At 43.9% G+C, this 19,526-nt stretch overlaps 1 protein-coding gene across 1 annotated transcript; it reads right to left on the bottom strand.

Moving 5' to 3' along the window:
- Positions 1–11,755: 11,755 nt before the first annotated feature.
- GFOD2 (glucose-fructose oxidoreductase domain containing 2) lies at positions 11,756–19,526 on the bottom strand. The gene is made up of 3 exons (XM_032231379.1): positions 19,386–19,526; positions 16,849–17,199; positions 11,756–14,273 (listed from the first exon to the last, which is right to left on the bottom strand). The coding sequence occupies exons 2-3, from the start codon at positions 17,105–17,107 to the stop codon at positions 13,375–13,377; spliced, it is 1,158 nt and encodes a 385-aa protein (XP_032087270.1). The 5' UTR covers positions 17,108–17,199; positions 19,386–19,526; the 3' UTR covers positions 11,756–13,374.

The raw sequence follows: 19,526 nt of genomic DNA, 5'->3' as shown, positions 1-19,526 counted from the left end.
CCGGACTGGCTTAGAACGGTTCCAAGTGGGAGTGTTTTGAAAGACGCTGAGCTTCCTTTCCCTACATCTCAGACACCTTCTTTCTTTCTTTCTTTCTTTCTTTCTTTCTTTCTTTCTTTCTTTCTTTCTTTCTTTCTTTCTTTCTTTCCTTCCTTCCTTCCTTCCTTCCTTCTTTCCCTTTCTCTCTCTTTCTTTCCTTTTCTTTCCTTCCTTCCTTTCTTCTCTGTTTTCTTTTTCTTTCTTTCTTTCTTTGCTTCCTTCCTTCTCTCTTTTTTCTTTCTTCCTTCTTCTTTACTTCCTCCCTCCCTCCTTCTTTCCTTCCTTCCTTTCTTCTCTCTCTCTCTTTCCCTCCTTCCTTTCTTCTCTCTCTCTCTTTCCTTCCTTCCTTTGTTCCTTCCTTCCTTCTTTCTCTTTCTTTTCTTTCTTTCCTTCTTTCTTTACTTCCTCCCTCCCTCCTTTCCTTCCTTTCTTCTCTCTCTCTTTCCCTCCTTCCTTTCTTCTCTCTCTCTTTCCTTCCTTCCTTTGTTCCTTCTTTCCTTCTCTTTCTCTTTTCTTTTTCTTTCTTTCTCTTCCTTCCTCCCTCTTCTTTCTTTCTTTCTATCTATCTATCTATCTATCTATCTATCTATCTATCTATCTATCTACCTACCTACCTACCTACCTACCTACCTACCTACCTACCTACCTATCATCTCTATCTTCATTTTGTTGCCCATTAATTTGCCAGAATATTGATTATGTGCCATCAGTTTGTAGTTGTTGTTGACTATTAGTGACTGTATAGATTTCCTCCATGAAGGTCTGTCCCTAACTTGGTCTTTCTGATCTTCCAGTAGGGTAGACATTGCTGCCGTACCTGAGTCCATTCCCCTGGCTGCTGTTTATCCTCTTCCCCCTCTTCCTTCCACCTTTCCTAGCATTAATGCCTTCTTCGGAAGGATTGAGCCGAGGTTTAGGTAAATAAAAAGGTCCACTGAAAACATCCTACTTGTGACTTATAGTGAAAAATTAATTTATTATTCATCCCATGTTCAATGTCCTCCCACAATGATTGATCTTGCACAATTGAAATGCCTTGGCAAAAGACAGAAGGGCAGCTACGTATCCTGTAGCTAACATATTAAGCAATTTAGTCACTACTCCAAGAAGCTAATTGATGGAGAACCTAGCAGGCATTTCTGGAGATGCATCAAAAAGAAGGATCTAGATTCCCAGCCATTGATGGAGTGGCAGCAGAATGCTATGAGCCTGGTATCTTAGCAACTGGTCCTAAAGAAGACAAGCTAATATCTCCAAGGCCTACTAACCAATCACTCCTGGACAGAGCAGTGGAAGTCCACCAACACATTAGTCTTGACATACTGTCACAGACAGCTGTGGTGAGAACTCTATTTATCTGTTTTTGAATTGCCAACATCAATTAGTTGGTCCTGAGAAGGACACAGAACAGGGGTCGGCAACCTTAAATACTCAATGAGCCACAAAGGTCCTAACCGGAAGTGTCCCCCCCTCCCCCGTTCAATTCTGGAGCCAACCGGAAGTCCAGTTCCCCCACCATTGAGTCTCCTCCTAGTGTGGCGTCCTTTTTCCTCTACCTGTGCTAACCGAAAGCCCTATCAATTGTGGAGCCGACTGGTGACAGGGAGCCGCAGCAGAGGGATGAAAGGGTTGCCAACCCCTGACACAGAAGGACCCCCAAAAAGCTATCTGTCCATGGCACATCAGAAGTATCTGCTTTTTGTTCTATAATTCAGTTGGCATCACTTGCTAGTTATTGCTATAATAAGTAGATTTTTTTTTACCCAGAGCTTCCATGGGAACTGAGCCATTTTTCTCTAAGGCTGCACTAAGTTGGCTTTTTGGTAACCACAGTTTACCCAACTTTTTCCAAAAGGCAACTGGACTTTCTTGGGTTTTTTTCTTTGAAAACATTTTGCTTCTCATCCAAGAAGCTTCTTCAGTTCTTCAGCTCAGAACTAAAGGAGCTTCTTGGATGAGAAGTGAAAAGTCTTCAAAGGGAAAAAAAAATACCCTAGAAAATCCAGTTGCCTTTTCCAAAGCAACTTTGGGACAACCATGACTTGGATGGTTGAGAATCTCCATAGATATAAACAGTTTAGTAACCAGTTGTTATACTCAAGCTGATCATGAATGGGTCCAAAAATCTTGCTTTCCAATTTTTTCCCCTGTACAATTCTGAAAAATTGTTAACCTTGTTAACTTTTGCATCAATCCAGTCCCTCTAACTCTCCATTTCTCTCCACAATTCAAACAGTGGTGCCCTGAGAGCAGGAAATGCCACTATTTCTAACTGTAAATAAACTGTAAACCTGCTATTTTATTTGCCCAGAAAATACATACAACAGCCAGTGCCATTTCTGGTTTTTATTTCTTCTTCTCCCACCTGGCAGATGATGGCAACCTCTGCCAGAAGCCCCAATGAGAAGAAGCAGGGAGGGAAAACCAACATCCCACATTTTCTGTTCCAGCTGGCTGCAGCCTTGGAAAACCCCACCATCAAGTCACTGGAGGTAAAAGATGAGTAATACAGGAAAGGAAAACAAAAGGGCGCATGGCTTATAAACACTGGCAAAACCTGTATGTTGAAACGGTGGAACGAATGGATAACTTGATGCAGGAATGAGCAGGAGAGCGGAATGTGCCAATCAATGCTAGAAGTATTGATTACAACAGTGATAGCAAACCTTTTAGGCACACAGTGGCCAAACTGGAAGGTGGGCTTGTGCGCATGTGTGCTAGAGCACCAGAAACCTGACACCCAGATGGCCAGCATGCCTATGTGCCTCGGAAACCTGATGACTAGCTGGCTGAGCTGGGGCAACAGCGCACAAAGAGGGCTCTGCGTGCCACCTCTGCGTGCCATAGGTTCGCCATCACGGGATTACAACTTTGAAAGGTTACACACCAGAGGTGGGTTCCTACCAGTTTGCACCTATTCGGTAGAACCGGTTCATCAAATCTATCGAACCGGTTAGAAGAGGTTCCACCAGTGGACCCGGAAAGCAGGCCACACCTACAGAAGAGGTTCCAAAAATTTTTGAAACCCACCACTGGTCCTTGGATATGATTATTCTACACTATCATGCTCATATTTATAAAACTCAGTGCCTCTGTGAAAGGTAAGGATGACTACTGCGTTTGTGGTGCAATCAGAACATTGCGTGTGTTGAAGTTGTTTTAACGCAAACCAAAGATGCCTTTTAAAAAACAAGTTTACATCATATTCTTATGCATGCCAGTGCTGTGTGTGAGGTAATCTAAGGTGGTTCTGACAAGTGTCGTTGGCATCTTCATATCCGGTCACATGGGCGGCAAGCCACTCCCATCCGGTCACATGGGCGGCAAGCCACTCCCACAAAGGAGGCCACACCCACAGAGTAGGTTCGAACAATTTTTGAAACCCACCACTGTTACACACTATTTTTTGCCAAAATATGTCTCTTCTCCCAAGATCAGGTATTGCTGGTATACATCTCATACACTTTCATTGACACTTCCAGACTCCTTACTGTAGCCTTTTTTTTTTAAAGCACTTTTAATAATAAAGAAACAGCCATCTGGCATGGTGCTGGTAAAAGATTCTACTTCTAGCATCAGATACAGGCAAGTCCTCCATTTACAACATTTCGCTTCATTTCCTCTTTGCAGTGGCATGAAGACGGCAAGGGCATTAACCTGCATGCCAAGCTGTATGAGGAAGAAATCCAGCAACAGCAAGACTTGTTTCCTGAGCTCAAGAATCTGAAATCTGCTTCAGTTTTGCAAGCTTGGCTGACGAATTATGGCTTCAAGGCAAGGATGACCAAGTAAGTGATGGGAAATCTGGTGCTGTCATAAATACGAGTCAGTTGCCAAGTGTCCAGATTTGACCACATGACCATGGGGATGCTGGAATGGTCGTAAGTGGGCAAAAAGTAACTTTTTTCAGTGCCATTGTAACTTCAAATGGCCACTAAATTTAGATTTAGATTTAGATTTATTTTAGCCACTAAATGAATTGTTGTAAGTCAAGGACTTCCTGTAAAGCCCCAAGGCCTTCTTGTTCTAAGATTTTTGAGACTAGTTGTAGGTGGTCTGGTTTCTTGGAACGGGACTTCATCTTAACTGACTGTTTCTTCTGCCCTCTGTAAGGATGCTTGCAAGAAGAAGGCATGGAGGAGACCAACAATTCAAACCAATAATTATGGTCTAGCTATGTTGGTTTCCAAGATGGGATTGGGGCAGGTGTGAAATGCTACCGGTTCAGACCGGATCGCCGGAACCAGTAGTAAAAAATGCTACCAGTTCACCTGAACCTGTAGTTAAAAAAATGCTACTGGTTTGGGCGAACCGGTAGCGTTTTTTTACATTCCAACAATCAGCTGTGTGATTAGAAATAATGCGGCACAGCTGATTGTTGCACAGCTGATTGTTGGAGCTACCGGTTCACCCGAACTGGTAGCATTTTTTTTTACTACCGGTTCAGGCGAACAGGTAGCATGCCTGCGCGAAGCGAACCGGTAGCGAAGCAAAGGGAAGCAAACTGGTAACAGACTTCAGAGCATTTCACCTCTGGATCAGGGTCAAGGGAGAGAGACCGGACCTTCCTTCTTGCTCCTCTCCTGTCTTCTTTCTGCCCCACAGAACTGATTCTGACATGCTCATTTTTCAGCATGCAGACTTCAAGAAGCTGCCTCCGAAGGCAGAAGAGGCTGAGAGCTCCAAAGCTGAAGCTTCTCTTGTGCTGAAGCAGCCCAAGAAATCTAAGAAAAGGAAGTCAACTCAAGAGGTCCCCCCAGCCCCACCCACCACCCCAGGGAGTTCCCTGCCTCCAGAATCTGCAACGGCAGAGAGTGAGTGAACAGAAGAGCATTGGCGCATGGATTGGAGGGGTTGGAAATGCTTGGGATCGTCCATATTTCGTTGTATTACTTTCTGCAAGGGTCTGAAAATGAGGAGACAGCATTTTAGTTTATGGATGCACAATTCTTAATTGAGCCCTATTAGCTGTTGACTTAATTGTTGCTCTTTCAGGAGTCCCAAAGCAGGAAGGCCAGGACAGGAAAAAAGAAACATAAATGAGATTAAATCAATATTAAATAACTACTGATTAAAATGTTATGAATGTGATTCCCTTTTCATTTGTAAATAAGGAACGCCTCCTACAAAATTAATCAATTCTGTATCATCTTTTTCTCTGTCTCTCTCAGTATAGAAACAGACAGACATAGATGATAGATAGATAGATACATGTTGTGACTCAGCAGATGCTTACTGTGAGTTGCATCGGGATGCAGGAATAATGAGCAGCTGTTGCTCGTTAGGGTTGTCTTCTGCAGATAAAAGATGGATGGTGCCACGCCTTAGTTGCAGAAGTCAATGTTGTTCGTCGTTCGTGGTTCATCATTTGTTTGTTCGTGAGTTCAGTTTCGTGATTCAAAGAGGCACTTGGATAAGTGATTTGCTTTCTGTAAACCTGATTCAAAGAGGCACTTGGATAAGTGATTTGCTTTCTGTAAACCTGGTTTGCTGTAAGAGCTTTTTGTTTTTGCTTTTGCTGTGTAACTTTTTGCCAGAGACTTTATCTACGTTTATTTTTGGGCTCGCAGCCAGCTTGAGCCAGGACTGATAAAGATATTTCCTTTGAAGTTCTGTCTGACTGTCGTCTGTGAACGAGCGAAGAGTGGGAGGCAGAACAGATACGGTAGGTAGATAGATGGATAGGAGAGAGAGAGAGAGAGAAAGAGACAGACAGAAGCAAATGCTTGCTCTCAGCTCCATGACTAGTGTACCACAATGTATGTGATATTTTTCAAGAAATGTATAAGCAGATATGAAAAAGAAAGAACTGAGTTCCCGCTTGTTTGGATAACTAAGAACATTTTTCTCAAATATGTTCCCTCATGGGAGAATGGGAATTCCAGTTCTAAAGTGTTTGTTCCAGAGTGGGTTGCTCCTGGTTCGACCCGGTTCAGTAGAACTAGTAGTGGTGATTTGGCCTGGGTCGCAGAACCAGCAGCAACCCAGGCTGGCCACGCCCTCGAGCCAGTTCCCCGGTCTCTTCTGCCGTTGCTGGCATGTTTTTGCGCATCCACATCCGCAGAACAAATAACACTTAACTTGAGCATGGGTGAGTAATGCACAGCGGGCGCAAAGCAAACCAGTACCAACCAGTACAGGAAGCCACCTCTGGTTGGTTCCTTATGCAGGGTGTGATGACTCAAAAACTAAGGAAATGGAGTGCCATATAGAATGAATGGATGCATGGAAGTATAAATGAATGAATGAAGAAATTTTTCATTAGAAATCATAAGCAGAATGTTTGAAGGTGTTTATGGCTTTACCAGTTGGACAGGTTCTCAAGGTGTGTACCTAAATAGGTCAGATAAAGATGCAGGGACAATATCTACCTCAGTTTCCACCTTAACGAAAGAGGAAATCTATCCGTCAACTCTCTCTCCCTCTCTCTCATCTATCAATTATCTCACAATCTCAGAGTTTATAGCCTGATGCCTTCACCACTACGTCGAAATTGGGTTGCATTTGTAAACAGGGCGACAACAGCGCGGAGACAGAAGCACGCTGTAAACCCTAAACCTAAAATTAACTCCTAAACCTAACCCCCCTAAACCTAATCCTAACCCTAACCCTAACCCTTAACCTAACCCTAAACCTAATCCTAACGCTTAACCTAACCCTAAACCTAACCCTAACCCTTAACCTAATCCTAAAGCTAACCCTAAAGCTAACCCTAAAGCTAACCCTTACCTTAAGTTGAATCGGCTTGCTTTCAAAGCACTATTTAAAGCACCCTTCTTTCTCCGCGCTGGCTGGTGTCACCCTGTTGATGACATCAGCGACGCGGTTTAGTCGGGCGCGGTTTAGTCGAGCACGGTTTTGATGGGTCACGTTTAGAGAGCACTGCAGCTGGATTGAGTGACAGATCATTATACTTCAGAAGTTACCTGCTCTACAACATTCACCGTCTCATTTCTTCTAGAAAAATCCCAGCGTTTGCGTCCTTTATATCAATACATTAACTACGACAACCCAGAGATGAACAGGCCATCGGACAAGGACTATGATCTGCCCCCAGTGGAGGCTCCTTCTACACAAGAACACAAGACAGGCGCCACAGAGCTGAGAACAACTCCATCAATAGGTAACAACCTGGGAACACAGAGGGGCTGGAATTGAAAAAATAGTTTGGTGCTCTGAGTGATTGGCTAAACCTATTCTTGATGTGAAGTATTATGTTCTTCCTTTTTCAAAAAACCCCTGAAGTTTTGATGCATTTTGAAATATCTATGCTATGGAACTCAAAAAGTCACTTTCTTTGCTATCGTTGCCTTTCCTTGTCTACCTAGGTCAGAAATTACTCCATATTCAGTGGTGGGTTTCAAAAATTTTTTGAACCTACTCTGTGGGTGTGGCCTTCTTTGTGGGAGTGGCTTGCCGGCCATGTGACCTGGTGGGAGCGGCTTGCCGGCCATGTGTTTTCTCTCTCTCTCTCTCTCTTTCCTTCCTTTTGTCTCTCTGTCCCTTTTTTTTCTTTCATCTCTCTCTTTCTTTTTTTCTTTCTTTCTCTTTCTCTGTGTGAGTCTCTGTGTGTGTGTGTGTGGCTCTTTGCCTCTCCCTCCCTCCCTCCCTCTGTGTCTCTCTATGTGATTCTCTCTCTGTGTCTGTCTATCTGTCTGTCTGTCTGTCTGTCTCTCTCTGTATCTCTCTCCTCCAGTGGTGGGTTTCAAAAATTTTTGGAACCTCTTCTGTAGGTGTGGCCTGCTTTCCGGGTCCACTGGTGGAACCTCTTCTAACCAGTTCAGTAGATTTGACGAACCGGTTCTACCGAATAGGTGCGAACTGGTAGGAACCCACCTCTGTCCATATTGATCCTCTGTTTTTCTGTTGCAGTTGCAGAAGAGAAAGGCAAGGAACTGAGGAATCTGCCTAATGCCACTTCTGGAGCCGTAGTGAAAACAGAGGTGGATAAGTCTACTCAAGTGGACATTGATAAGATGCTCAGCGTCTGTGCATCTCACCTAGTCCCACCACTGTCACCGCAGAACAAATAATCCTATCTGATAGGAGGCCAAGCTCTTCCCTCAAGAGATCAACAGTGCTCCCCCGCACCCCGCCAAAGAAGCTGGAATATGCCTCCTTGAAGGCCATCGGTGTGATTCTTTTAAGCTTTGTCGAAAGTATTTGTCTTGTTCCTTGCTGTAAAATAGAGAGAGAGAAATGGGACCAGTCTAAGCAGGAATGGAATTGCTTTTGTCTAAAGCCCGTAAACCAGTGATCAAATGAGTGTTAGAAAAGAGAGAGAAGTATAGTCCATTCATCTTAAGAGCCTCCTTGATATTTCTGAGTAATTACAACCAATGACCACTCCTCCACCCTCTTCCCATATTTTAAGTCGGGTTTCTCCCACATTTTATTCCCATAACAGGGAATAGTTAGTCCCAGCAAGGATAGTAACTTATTTATTTGTATCTACTTCTTCCGGATGACACCTTAATTTCTATGCATTTTTTAATAGCAGCTGGGAAGGGCTTTGTCCATCTAACCTAGCTTTGGGATCCTCCAAAAGATTTGGCTAATGTTTCCAGAACATCACTAGATGGCATGGCTGTTCTTATGTATATTTTGCAGCCTCGTCAAGTGCATATTATTTATACTTTACTCTTTACAAAGTAAAAAAGACACACATACAAAAGGGGGGTTGCTTTGTTGGGCTACATATCCCAAGTAACGCCCCAAAGAACAGAAATTGTTATTTCTAGCCTTGAATCCTAATGTGATCTTACAGAGGGAATTAAGGAAGAAAAGGATATTCTGATTCGCTGAAAATAAACAAGGAAAGATGACTTAAAAATATGGGAAGAGGGTGGTGGAGTACATTGTCCTTTGCCAATAAAAATGTATTTACTCAAAGGAAACTTCGGGTGAAATTATTTTGTCCATTTTCCCATCACTGGATTGCAAATACAGGCCCCCAAAAGATCTCGGAGGAATCCTGAATTTTTTAGAGAGAATTCCATCACCAGCATTTTTTCTAGATCAAACAAGATTCCTTAATGCTGAAGTACAAAGGCATTGAGCGTTCTTACTTAATCAGATGGTCTGCGTTAAAAGGAAGAAGTATGACTTCAGGAAAATCAGTTCTTTTGACTATGGCAAAATATAAACAGGTTACCACCTGGAGCTGTGTATATATTTTGCACATTTGCAAGCAATACAATTTAATGTATTATTTTGACAGAGGCTATCAGCTTGTATCTGAAAAAAAATAAAAATAAAATCCTAAGGCTCCTACTATGAAAGAACATAAACAGGATATGCTTTAAAAATTCAGAAGCCAGATCTCTGAATTCCTGGGATCAAATCTTATGTTCCTGCGCGGTTCATCTTCTTCTATATATATAAAAATACCTCTCTTTCTCTCTCCCCCCACCCTCTCTGTGTATGTGTATGTGTGTTCCTGCATACACTCTGGAATACCTTGAGCGATTTCAACCAAACTTGGTATACAGATGACTTATCCTCTGGAGAAAAATATTATGGGGGGTAAGACACCCCTAACATCTCTCAGGGTGTATGATCTGTTAAGATACAGCCTGTTGTGCTATACTGGCTTCTACTGTACTACTCAGCGGAGTTGCCATTGGCTTCACAGTACTCCATTTTCCCCTTACAAATAAATACCCAGGCAACGCCGGGTTATCAGCTAGGTTTTAATACACAACGCAATGTCTTCTGGACTTCAGATTTCATAACCACAGCTTTTGAAAAGAAACTATAGGTTGTGGGATATGTTTTAAAACTTTTCTCTCTTTTTAGGTATCTGCAAATATCAGGATGATAGGAGAAACATAAAATAACCATAAGGGGATGGTTAATTAAGCACCATTTTGTATCCCAGAGCTATCGGTGTCCTATCACAAAATCTAATCACACAATTCGATCATCCCAGGCTTTGTGAAGCTTTAAACCTAACAGTCCTTGTCAAAACATGTACAGGTAGCATTTGACCACAATTAAGTCCAAAATTCCTGCTACTGAGACAGTTGTTAAGTCAAATTTGCCCCAATTTTACGACCTTTCTTGCCGCAGTTGCTAAGTGAATCACTACAGTTGTTAGGGTAGTCAAAGGGTTGTTAAGTAGATCTGACTTCCTCACGAATGTTGCTTGTCAGAAGGTTGCCAAAGGGGATCCCGTGTCCCTGGGACACGGCAACCATCATAAATATGAGTCAGTTGCCAAGGGTCTGAATTTGGATCATGTAGAGACGCTACAATGCCTTTAAGTGTGACAAACAGTCATAAGTCACTTTTTTCAGTACTGTTAACTTTGAATAGTCACTAAATAAATTGTTGTAAGTCAAGGACTACCTGTATTGGGGAGAAAAATTGGAGGGGAGGGGGAAATCACCATTCAAGATTTTGCCTTTTCTTTACTCTAGAACACTAATATGATCTGCCTAATGACTGGCTGGGTGGGCATGGCTAGGTGGTCACATGACTGGGTGGGTGTGGCCAACTTGATGTCACTCATGTCGAGGGGCACCTCGACGGCCTCTACTCATCCCTCCCCTCCCAGCCACTCCTTGCCTGCCCGCCTGGGCTCCTTAGGAAGCAGTTGTTGGAGCTAAGTAGCCCCCATGAGAAAGAGTTGGCAAAACAGCTCAGTTCAAATTGGATCTGACCGAGAAGGAGGCTCAGCAGAAGCACCTCACTGAGGAATACGAACATAGGCTGTCCAAGCAGAGGGAAGACCTGCAAAAGTACAAGGCCAGGTACCGGCGCCTGGAGGCTCAGTGAGCTGAGATGGTCAGGCAGTTGCAGGCCATGATGCAGTCCCCACTGGAACGAGGCCCTCCGGCTCTTCTCCACCAGCGCTGCTTCCCTCCAGCCTTCTCCCAAAGCCCCGCACCAGGAGGCCGAAGCAGACCCCAAGTTGGAATTTCTTCCCCCTTCTAACCTGCACAAAAAGACCCCAAAGAGGGAGAGACTCTGCAGCAACAAAACGTTCATTGCATGTATTCGTCCCAGGGGGCGTAGTTTGAGGACCCCTGATTTAGTGCAATATAAAAAATGCAAATAATTTTTCTGTGGTCCACCAAAATTTTCTCACGGACCACCACTTGGGGACCGCTGCTCTAAAAGCTGTATAAATCCTGGACCTCCTTAGTCCAACTGAAATGCTAATCATTAAGATATAGCCGTGGCACCTAAAAATAGCTTCAAAGTCACAAAAAAGAAAAAGAAGATTGTTTTCCCCCCTTGGGGAAGCAGAGCAGCTGATCTGATCCTTGATTGTATCTGTGCTTAGTTTCCATTATGGACTATCATTTAAAAGAGCACAAGGGAGTCAGGCTTGTTAATGCTTTATCTTAATTTACAGGATTACAACCCAGTAGGAAAACAATGTAAGAAAAATAAAATAACATTCAAGTAAACAACGTTTCATTAAAAAGTTTGGGGTTATTTTTTTCTCCGAGTTCTGCTCATAAAATCTCCTCCAAAGATCTTTACAGCATAAAAAAATGGGAGAAAGGCAAAGGAACCAGTTTGCTTCAATTCAATAAACTGCTGTTTATCTTGGATTGTCTCCAACAAATGCCCAGCCCTGCCAGATTACACTTCAGAGTAACTTATGTTTTCAAGGTCAGCTTCCCTCCCTTCGGACAGTTTGAATGCTTGCTTCGTGAAGCATGCCAGAAATTCTCACCAACAAAGCTGGCTACGGGGCATGGTGTTTTTTTTGCACTGCCAAGCAATCGACATTGGTGGGATTGGCTAGCATGGTAAAAAAAAATTTGGATGGGAAGAAAAGGACCAAGTCCTGTAGAACCCTCGTACCAACAAGGGTAAGAAGATCCAGAAACAGCAACTGCATTCCATCGGGTGTTTTTGTCAGATGAAATGAAGCAAGAGCATTCCAGGGGAAGATGCAAATGACCATAGAAAGTCACTTCTAAGTTCAAACTATTCATGCAAAAAACAGGAAGTTTTTGGTGTGTGTGTTTTTTCCAAGGGAAGGAATTTAATTCTAAATCTTCTCTGCCTTTACATACCCCATCCCATCCCATCCCAATCTTCCATCCATCCATCCATCCATCCATCCATCCATCCTTCCTTCCCTTCCTTCCTTCCATATATGGGATGGGGTATGTGAAGGCAGATAAGAATTAGAATATATCTGGCAGCTCAGCGTCATTCCCTGGGGATGAGCAGTCCAAGCATGACAGAGGAGCTAAGCCTCCAACGATTAACATGTCTGAAGCAAAAACGACAGAGCTAACTACAGGTTGGAGGCAGGTGGATGGGTCTATCAACGCACGCAATGGCCAAATTCATCAATGATGTATAAAGGCAAATATCTCTTCAATGGTAGTTTTTATACTCTGACGATGTTAGCAGAGGCTAACGAAAGCTAAGTGGATAATATGTTTTAAGTTCCGGAGATCGTGATGCCTGTCTGTCTCTTCTTTTATAGCTACGCCTGGAACTTGTATTTTTAGGATAGTTCGCAATATATATATACACTTTCCGGCATTTTTCAGTCTATCCGTGGCAGTAGAAATGGGAAAAAGAAGATTAGCGCCCAAGGCCCCCCCAAAAGTGAAATGGGATATCCCATTTCACTTTTGGGGGGGCCTTGGGCGCTAATCTTCTTTTTCCCATTTCTACTGCCACGGATAGACTGAAAAATGCCGGAAAGTGTCTGGAGCATCTAGGCATGGAGTTCTAGACTGGGTTAATTCAATGCAAGCTTTCTCAGATCCATGCTTCAGTCTTTCGGTACAGATGGGCTTCATATGAGAGTTGGGGAAACCCAATGAATGAACATGATCGTTCACTGGTTGCTCCCTGAATTGTAGCAAAGTCTTGTGTCTCTGCAAAGAGATACCTGTACCTGTCCCTTCTAATCCTCTTAAAAGGACCTCCTTTGTATTCCTTTGGGGACGCTGTTTCCCCACCTCAAAGGGCTGTTAAAAAAAATAACTTCGATTCCTATTTTAAAAACAATCAGCATTCTCTAGCACTACATGCCAATTAGGTTCAACTTGCATCAATACGTGAGCTGGGCACAGAAGAGAGCTTGGCACCCCAAAAGCTCTTGATTTTGGGGGGGGACAGAGCTGTTGTCTGCTGAGTGCAACTGGCAATTCAAGTTTTCCTAACAATACACAAGTTATTAAATTTTAAGTAACCAGAGACACGTACGTCTGCAACAATTAAAATTCTCCGAGATTAAAAAAAAACACAGACTCCCCCTTTACACACATATACCCTTCCTCTTTTTCCCCTGCTTCCATTCCACCCTCCCACCCCTTCTGCTTCCAATGGTTCCGTTTTGCAGGAGTCTCTGCATTATAGGTTATTTCTCTGCAGCGCCTCACAGAGGTTCTGGTTGGCATCGGGCTCTTCAATCATCTCCTCCACCGTCTCCCATTCTCCAGACCTGCTGGACCTTTTAATGGCATCTACCACACTTTGCATATAGAGGCCATCTTCAAAAGAAGCTGCCATTGCCACCGGTTTGGGATCCCAGGTCCTCTGGTCCTCCTGATCCTGGAAGGAAAGGCGGAGAGCTTGCACCAAGTAGACCATTCCTTTGAGGTACAGAAGAGGGATGTCCTTGAATTCTTTTTCGGACAGCTCCGCATGGACATTCAGGGAGTCCTTAAATAATAGCTCTTCCTGGGGAGCTGCGTTCTTCTGTCCATATAAGTCCATCCCGCGAGCAATAAGGCGGCCAGCTGAGCCTACGATCATGACCTCGTGAACGAAGGACCCGGGCATGTTGAAGTTTAGCGTCACTGTGCTACAGATGCCTCCCGCCATCAGCATCTGGAAGAAGCAGAAGTCATCACTGGTGACGTGGCGGATGCCGCTGATGGCCGAGTTCTGCTTGACGAATGTTTTCAGCAGCCCGTGGACCTTCTCGGCCTTTCGGCTCGTGAGATGGGTCAGCAGGTCTATGATGTAAGTGCCCATCGTGTGCAGGCCGCCCCCGCCCATCAGCTCGTCGCAAATCCAGTTGTACTTCTGGCTGAGGAGGCTGCCCCAGTACACTCGCACGTCACAGACCAGGATGCTGCCGACATAGTGTTCGTCGAGTAACTGCTTCATTCTGACAAACGCGGGTAGAAAGCGCAGAGCGTTGCCCACGATGCTCATGAGCTTGGGGTAATACCTAGCAGCCGTGACCATCCTAAAAGCATCGAGAGAGGTAGCGGCTTTCTCGCAGATTACGTTCTTTCCAATTCCTGCAAAAAAAAAGGACAGCATTTCAATTTGGGGACTTTCTATTCAACCGTGGCACGACAAAACCGCGCTCGACTAAGCCGCGCCCGATTAAACCGCGTCGCTGACGTCATCAATAGGGCGACAACAGTGAGCGCGGAGAAAGAAGGGCGCTTTAAATAGCGCTTTGAAAGCACGCTGCTTCAACTTAAGGTAAGGGTTAGGTTTAGGGTTAGGTTAAGGGTTAGGGTTAGGTTTAGGGTTAGGTTAAGAGTTAGGATTAGTTTTAGGGTTAGGTTAAGGGTTAGGTTTAGGGTTAGGTTTAGGATTAGGTTTAGGGGTTAATTTTAGGTTTAGCGTTTACAGCGTGCTTCTGTCTCCGCGCTGTTGTCGCCCTGTTGATGATATCAGCTACACGGTTTCGTCGAGCGTGCTTTAGTCGAACACGGTTTTGTGATGGAACCCTATTCAACACCCAAACAATGAGAAAAATGAAGCCTTCGAAAGCAGAGCGGTTGCAACTGGCCAATTTCCAACAATTTTGCCTTTATTTTACATTCTGCTATGTTGTTGTTGTTGTTGTTGTTTGCTGCCTACAAGGGATTGTCAGGGCTTTATACTATTTCTCATGTTTCCTGTTAGATTGGAGGATAAAGCGCACTGTAACAGGTGCTCACATTTCATTTATATTTTGTCTATATATTCCTCCTGACATCTTTTTAGTAATTCAAGAGCCTCCTAAACTGGTTGTGTTGATTCAGCAGGAAGTAATGTTAGTTATTTTTAGAAATTCATCCATGAAAAATGAACTTGTCTGCTTGTTTTTGTAATACATGTTATAGCAGCGAGATGAACTGATAACAAGAAAAGCAGTGGTTAAGAATTCATTTTTTTCGGGACATCTGAAGTTGTTTATTCTACCGTTTAAGGGTTAAAGATGTCGCAATCTTTGTAGATTTCCAATGCATAGCAATGCTACAGCAACATGCTGGTTGTAACCAGGTGAACATCTCGACCAAAATTAGGCTGAGGGGAGGGGGGGGGGGGCTTAAAAGTACAATGACTAAATATGTATACTTTTTTGTTCTATTTTTCTTTTTAAAAAAAGAGAACATATGTTTAAAATCAAATATATATATTGAAAAGAAACTATAAATACCATCAACATAAAATGGAGCTTGCTCAGAAGCTGAAATACACCAAGCAAATAAGATGAAGAGTGGGAAGGACAGAGGTAAGGGAAGAAGAGAGAGATAGGAGAGAGGGTAGGAGGGGGAAGAGGAGGAGAGAAATGAGGAGTGGAAAGGGGAGAGAGGAGCAGGAGAGAGGAAGGGGAAGTAGAGAAGGGAAGGATGATAGAGAGAAGAAAGGAGGTAGGGAGGGGGAGGAGAGAGGGAGAAGAAAGTGAATGCACAAATAAGTCTTTGAAAACCTGGCTGTTCTCCCAGGCATTGGGCAGAAAATATTGCCAGACGCAGCAAGGGTGGAATGCTGAATTAATCTTGAGTAGGAGTACAAGCCCGCAATTGAGAGAATTGCATGAGGAAGAAGGGGAAAGCCAAGTCAAGCTAAGAATTAAAACAGCATATAATGCTTCTGAAATATATAACTTGGCCTGTATGCACACAGGCAAGCAAATTGCCCTGAATACTCTTTCAACAGTCAACATAACTATTTTTTTGCTATGTTGCTTAGGAAAAGACCATGCAACAATATTGTTACTGAAACATAGAAAAGTTTCGTCTTGCATACATCAAAATAAATCCATGCAGGAATACGGGTAGTCCTTTTGTAGCGTCTGTTGCAGTTGTAACGGTGATGAAAAAGTAACTTTGCAACCAAGACTCACATTTTACAATTTTTGCAGGTCTGTAAAGGTGAAGTAAGATTGTAAGCACAGCCACAGCTTCACTCAGCCACCTTCTGCTTAATGATCAAGTTGCCAATTTCAGTTGTTGGTTGCTAAACAAGGACTATCTGTCATTTGGGTTTAAACAAAGGGTTAATACTGGCTGGCTGTCAAAAATGAAAAGAAGACCTCGGCTCCCAGGGGTTTGTTTGTTTTTTAATATGTGGCATCTGCTGTGCAAATCCAACCTAGCCAAGTATGTTTATCAGAAAATTGTACCTTCAAAAGCAAAACCCTGAAATAAAAGATATCTGGACACAAGCTAATTGTCCTATGGCCTAATCATTTTCAATATGTGGATTTGAGCCTCTGCAGGAAAAGTTCTATGCATTTTTTTTCTATGTTCCCCATAATTTATTTATTTGCAAGGCATGTGGTGGTGTGATCATTTTTCCCCCTATGGGAGACTCATGCAATCTGTTCTTTTTGGAGTAACAATAGTCCTCCAAGTTTGTGGTTAGAAACAAATATCAGGGCCTTTACTTTACCAACTGAAAATTCAGCAGGCGTGAGGGTTTTTAAACAACAGAATTCCCAGTTCCCTGATACAATTTGTTCCAGGATGAAATGTTCAATTTTCTGCTATTAATTACTCAACGACTATGACCGTCTTCCAGTTGGCGTCCACCCAAGAAAAAACTGAAATCTTATACAATGCCCAAAACTGGCTACGGGGGAAAACACAGTACCTAGAGCTTTCACTGCAATTTGTCGCGTTAGCGGAGGGGGAATGTTGATGCAAACCAGATCTACATCCTGGTGCAGCAAAACATCATCTGTTCGACTGGTGTAGAAGGAAATGTTCATTTCCTCAGCTAGCTGTTTGGCTTCCTCTTCAGTCTTCCCCCATAGAGCTTCAATGGAGAAGCCTTCGGCTCTCAGCAGAGGGACCAACACACGGGCCGAACTCCCAGTCCCAAATACCCCGACACCGGGAAGCATTTTCATTTTGTGCTCCTTTCACACTCCAGTCCCGCAGCGCAAAGCTCCCAATGAACAGCCGATCTCTTCAGCACAGCATCTTGGTTCATTCATCGTGTCTACAAGAGAGAGAGAGGGGTGGGGGGGAATGGATCATTCACAAAACACATGCTTGATTTGCTAGTTTCCTACTTAACCTAAAGATAAGTTATTCAACATCCGATTCTGAGGAAGTGTCTCAATTTGACTGCCGTTCTATATACTTTTAAATATTAAACCTGCCTCTACGAAATTAGGGGTAGCCCTAAAGCTTTGACCACAATTGAGCCTGAAATTTAAGTAGTTAAGTGAGACCGTGACCCGTCAAAACCGCGGTAGACAAAACCGCGCTCGACGAAAGCACGTACCTGACGTCATCAGCAGCGCGACGAAAAAAATTAAAAATAAATTAAATTGAAATTAAAATAAAATTAAAGCAAGCCGATTCACATAAAGGTAAGGGTTAGGTTTAGGGTTAGGGTTAGGGTTAGGTTAAGGGTTAGGGTTAGGGTTACGTTAAGTGTTAGGGTTAGGTTTAGCGTTAGGTTAAGGGTTAGCGTTAGGTTTAGCGTTAGGTTAAGGGTTAGGTTAAGGGTTAGGTTTAGGTTTAGGTTTGGGGGGGTTAGGGTAAGGTTTTCGCTTTAATTTTAAATTTACCGCTCACAGCGCGATGTTTTCATCCCGCTGTGATGACGTCATATACGCGCTTTCGTCGAGCGCGCTTTTGTCTACTGCGGTTTTGTGGTGGAACCAAGTGAGACATTTGTTAAGTGAATGTTGCCCCGTTTTACGGATTTTCTCCACCCGTTTGTTAAGTGAATCACTGCGGTTCTTAAATTAGTGGAGCTGTGTCTCAGCACTGCATTCATCACATCTCAAGCCAACCTGCCAAAGGGCCTTGGCCCAGCAGAGCTTCATGTAGCTACAAACCAAATGGGGAATGTGGAAGGATCCACACATTGGCTAACGATGACCACGGGGCTCAAAACAGATCCCTTCTACGAAACACACTGCTTTTTAAGCTCTCTCCTCTAAGCAAGAGCGAAGCCACTGGCCCTTCTCTTACTCCGTGGTCCAACCTAGAGAGACCCTGGCCCAGAATTCCAGACTCAAGAAGGTCACAAAGAGGAGTAGAAGGCCACTTGCTCCCGTATGTTTTATATCCGTGGCCAAAGCAATCAGAAAGCTTTTGGGATTAGAAGGCAAGGTGGAATGGATCAAGATCTTTATTGTCACCATTTCAGACAGAACTGGTCAGGCACAAAGCCTTAGAGCCCCGTGCTTTAAAAAAAGGATCTGACACATAACTTTAACCTTAAACTATCTATGGTTGACCTCACCCCATTCCTAAGAGGTCAGTAAGGGGCATGAATAAGCGCACCAGCGTGCCTTCCGCCCTTGTCCTATTGTCCCCACTTATTCATATCCATTTCCTGTGTTCTTACTCATGTTTATTCCTATTCCTGTTATCTTGTACATGAGCAACAAACTAAACTCAAGTGGTTCCCAACCTTTTTTTTTTGGCCATGCCCCACCTAAGCATCTCTAAAATCCTCTAAAATCATGCCCCCCCCCCGCCCCACCATGACATATAATTCTTACTTTACTCAAAAAGTGAACTCTACTCAGGCGGAGGAAGCCTAAAAGTCCATTCGCTTGATTTAAACAAGGTTCAAATTGCCCCCATTAAAAAAAATCAAATTTTACGTTGGGAACCACTGAAATAAATAAATAAAACATTCAGGGAGATGCCTTGGACAGCAACCCCTGCGAAACGGGGTGAGTGGGTGGGGGGACCATTAGGACCCCTGTCACTCATTGGGGTGCTTTGCATTAAGGGCACCCCAAGAAGCAGCTGATGGGTGTGTTGGCTCAGAGGCAGCTCCTTCTTGGGTGCCTGGGAGGGATGATCCCTGATCTATAACTCGCAGCATCAACCCACAGACACGCCTGGGTTAAACCTCCTCCTGGGTGGTACAAATGCTCACCCACCCACTTATGGACCAAGACACGTGTAGACACAAAAGCCGAGACAGAGACCTCTGTAACCCATTCCGTTGTTCGCATGATGTACTATGACCATAAAGGTTATACAAACCGTAGGCACACACAGTCCACACTCGGGCATAGAGAGATCACTAGAAGGAGGTGGTGAGACATAGACATTCACACGTACGCACGCACCAATGCGTGCACGCACATTCACACGGGCACCTGCCAAGAGACCTCTCCCCTACCCACTCCTCTCCCTTTCTCCCACACTCACCTCAAGTCCCTCAACGTCCCGTCCTCCCCTTCTCCGGCTCAGCCGGAGACGGAGACGGAGAAGAAGAAGCGAAGGAGGGCCGCAACGCCACGGCCGGCTTCGCTGCTGGCTCGCTCCCGACGGCGGCGGCGCCGCGCACGC

This window comes from Thamnophis elegans, chromosome 14 (assembly GCF_009769535.1).
Source record: "Thamnophis elegans isolate rThaEle1 chromosome 14, rThaEle1.pri, whole genome shotgun sequence".
NCBI lineage: Eukaryota > Metazoa > Chordata > Lepidosauria > Squamata > Colubridae > Thamnophis > Thamnophis elegans.
The sequence above is the reverse complement of the archived record's forward strand: the minus strand, read 5'-3'. Positions and strand labels throughout refer to the sequence as shown.

Excerpts from the sequence above, each read along its gene's own strand:
- GFOD2 (XM_032231379.1), bottom strand. The coding sequence starts at position 17,107 with ATGAAAATGCTTCCCGGTGTCGGGGTATTTGGGACTGGGAGTTCGGCC. Across the intron at positions 14,274-16,848 it reads AATTGCAGTGAAAGCTCTAG|GAATTGGAAAGAACGTAATC; the intron begins GTACTGTGTTTT and ends TTTTTTTTGCAG.